General features: G+C 39.0%; 1 protein-coding gene across 1 annotated transcript; it reads left to right on the forward strand.

The window, feature by feature from the left end:
• Positions 1–495: 495 nt before the first annotated feature.
• On the forward strand, positions 496–957 carry LOC131856824 (uncharacterized). Its single transcript, XM_059208762.1, has one exon. It carries the CDS (start codon positions 496–498, stop codon positions 955–957), a length of 462 nt encoding a protein of 153 aa, XP_059064745.1.
• The last annotated feature ends 2,818 nt before the right edge of the window (positions 958–3,775 follow it).

A 3,775-nucleotide genomic window follows, 5' to 3' on the forward strand; every position in this document is an offset into this window, starting at 1 on the left:
AATGGAGAAGCTCAGGTAAAAGGTTTGAGAGTGGTGGTTACAGAGGAATAGATAGAATAGGTAACTGGGTTACCAATAGATGGGGAGAAGTACTCAGAATCCAAGGATGTACGTAGTGCAAGAGCAGAATTTAAACATCTAGGAGACCCCCCATTAGTAGTAGATAGACAAGGAACTAGGATAGAATCCCTTCTGCCTGAATGGAAAGCAGTTGCATTGTATGTTCTAAAGTATTTAACCTATGAAGGAAGGTTCTCATGTCTACATTCCCATCACTTTAAGCTCCTAAGTCATCTATGCCATGGAAGAAGTATGAATGTTCCAAGCCTATTGTACAACTTTCTTTCCATAAGTGAAATAGAGACCTAGAAAGGTAGGCCTCACTCTGTTTCTCATCATTTCCTAATTAAGCTATTAGTTGAAAAATCTTTGAGAGATGTCTCTCCAATGCTTTGGAATGAATTTGTTGAAACTATAATGTTTAGGGTAGAGAACATGGTTATAAAAGAGCCACTTCCATCTCAGGAACAAGAAAACCTTGAAAAACTTGGTTCCCCTCTTGAACCCTCATCCTCTTTGATATCATCAAAACAAAATATTCCTGCAGCAGAGGAACCCTTACAAGAAGAAGCTACAATAGGGGTTCCTTCTCAAAGTCTAAGAAAAACTAGGGCTGGCACACGAAAGGAAAAGGGCAAAGAAAAACAAGTTGACATAGAACATAAGGAAGAGAAAACAAAAAGTGAGAATTTACCCCCTCCTGCAGCCAAGAAAAGAAAAGTTGTAAAACCAGTTCCTCTAGTATCTATTGAGGTGGTTGAAGAATTGGCTATAGGAAGTAGTCTTGTAGCTGAAAAAGGAAAATCTCAAAGAAGTAGTGGTAGGCTTCATAAAAAGCTTAAAAGCCAAGACCAATCCATAGAACCAAATATTACAATCCTAATTGACTCCCCATAACAAGAAAAACATAGTCCACTTCACAATGATATCCCTCCTCCACCAAATGAACCTCAAATAGAACATGAAGAAGAGGAAGAACTGCAAAATATGGAGGAAGAACAGGAATTGTAGCTTCAAGAAGAAGGGGAACTCCAGGATATTGAGAAGCCTTAGAAAGAAGTAGGTTTTGAAAGACTGGATAGCTTAGCATCTATTGTAGAGAAAGTTATTGAAGCAGGGAGAAAAGTAGAAAAGAAGAAACCTAGGGCACCTGTTCATAGGCCACCTACTTCCCTTACTATTAATGTGGTGGGACTTGCTCTTTATAAGGATTGGGAATTGGAAAAGGTAAAAATACAAATGATAATTGACTGGCAGAAGAAAGTTATTGAACAAAAGGATGAGGAAATAGCCCAACTTAAAGCTAAGGTGGAAACAGTAGCCACCATGCTACCACAACTGATGCAATGCTAAGCTCCTCCTCATGTTTACTCTCTATATTTAAGAGAACAACACATCAATTTCCAAATGATGAGGATTTTCAGGGATTTAAGTCCCTCATTGCAAACACCAGAAGAATTCTACAATGTTTATCAGACATCTCCTATAGCAAATAAAATTCTACTCTATGAACTTTATGTACATAACTATGTTGTTCCTAATGATGTTGATTGGAACCCTCTCCTTTACATTAGAGATATCCAATTGAGAGATCTTATGTCATGGATGTAGAATGAAATATCAAGGGGAGAGAAGTTTCAAGTGCACCACAAGGAAAAACTTGAGCTTTCATTGGCCTTAAGGGCTGAACCAAGGGAACCTAGGTGACTTTACTTCAATTGGCAAAAGATTGTATACAAGCCAGATTACACAAAAGAAATCCTACCCTTAAGGGAACAAGTGTATAAAGAATATGAACAAATGGCTCCAAGGGAAGGATGAGTAGCAATAGGACATATAGTCATGTGCTGGAATATCTTGGTAGATGAGTTAAAGCAAGCTGAGCCACACTCTGCACAAAATTACCATGCAATGTTAAACAGAGCACCCAAGTATATGTACTTGGGAAGAGAAAAGGGATGACATTGGCTACCTCTCAATTTTCAGCTTCCAATCCTCCTATGGCCACTGATGGGATGTAGGGACAATGATCCACCATACAGTGAAGCAATCAAGCATACCAATTGGAAGAGATTGGATAAAATGAAAGGGTTCTATTGGAGCTTATCTATAGGCGGTTTTGGACAGGTTACTCCAGACAATTTCCGAATCAATGCTAGAATCCAAAATTTCCCTGTTGTCGGAAGATCAGCAAGAAGTTAGGTTAGGGGGAGATGATGAGCCTAAATATCTCTGGAAGAGTAGGATGGTGGTGTGGTTCATTTTGGTAATGATGCACCATGTATGGTCAAAGGAAGAGGGTCCATCGCTCTAAATGGAAAGAGCAGTGCTAACAATGTGTATTGGGTGGAAGGTCTCAGACATAATCTATTGAGTGTTTTCTAGTTGAATGATAGTGGACTCACTCTAGAATTCAAAAATGGAGTGTGCAAAATCAAAGGAAAGAATGGTGAACTGATGGCCACCGGTATGCAGACCAAAGGTAACATATTTCAGCTGAATGCAAATATAAGTACATGTCTTATGGCTAAGTTTGATGATAGCTAGATATGGCATAGGAGACTCTTCCATGTAAACTTTGATAACATAGTAAAGGCCAGTAAGATCAAGGCAGTTAGAGGACTACCGATGCTAAGCAAACTAGAAAATCCTTTGTGCAGAGAATGTCAACTGGCAAAATGTCTTCCTCAACCTTCAAAGGTAAATCTTTCACTACTAACAACTTACTTGATCTTGTGTATACTGATTTGTGTGGTCCTATGAAAACTAGGAGTGTGCAGGGAGATAGGTATTTTATGATTCTTATAGATGATTTCTCAAGAATGATGTGGGTCACATTCATGAAGGACAAGTCTTAAGCCTTTGGAAAGTTCAAATCTTTCAAAGCAATGGTAGGAAAGGAAAATGGTAGAAGAATCAAATGCTTTGGAACTGATCAAGGAGGAGAATTCACTTTCAATGAATTCAACAAATATTGTAAAGAGAATGGCATCAAGAGGCAACTGTCTGCCCCCCAGAATCCATAGCAGAATGGCTTAGCAGAGAGAAACAACCGAACGGTGGTTGAAGTGGCTAGAACCATGCTAATCCAAGGAAAGGTTGCTCACACCTTTTGGAGAGAAGCGGTGAGCACTGTAGTCTACACAATGAACCGGGTACTCATCAAGAAAGGAAAGGATAAGACTCCTTATGAGTACTGGACTGGTAAGACACTAGTGGTAAGCTACTTTAGAGTATTTGGTAGTAAATGTTATATCAAGAGGAGTGAACATTAGAGAAAGTTTGATGCTAAATGTGATGAGAGAATATTCCTAGGGTATTCCACTAAGAGCAAAGCTCTCAAATGTTTCAACAATAGAACTCAGAGAATTGTTGAAAGCATCAATGTTAGGGTTGATGAAAACTTTGAGAAATTAGAGAAAACCGGCAGAGAGCATGTAGGAGATGAACCGGTAGTAACCTTCTTGGAATCGGTTGCAAATCAGCCCAGTACCAATAATTGTGCTCCTACACCGGTAGATGCTGATGCTAATGAAGATGAGGATGATAAAGAAAAGCAAGAGGAAGTTGTTAAGAACATACGTAGGTATGTCAAACTCAATCATGATCCAAAGCAGATCATAGGAGACAAAGATGCAGGAATTCTTACAAGAAGAAAGGTCAGAGAAAGCTCATGTATGATCTCTGAATTTGAGCCTAAATCATTCAAAGAGGC

This window comes from Cryptomeria japonica, chromosome 7 (genome assembly GCF_030272615.1).
Source record: "Cryptomeria japonica chromosome 7, Sugi_1.0, whole genome shotgun sequence".
NCBI classification, from domain to species: domain Eukaryota; kingdom Viridiplantae; phylum Streptophyta; class Pinopsida; order Cupressales; family Cupressaceae; genus Cryptomeria; species Cryptomeria japonica.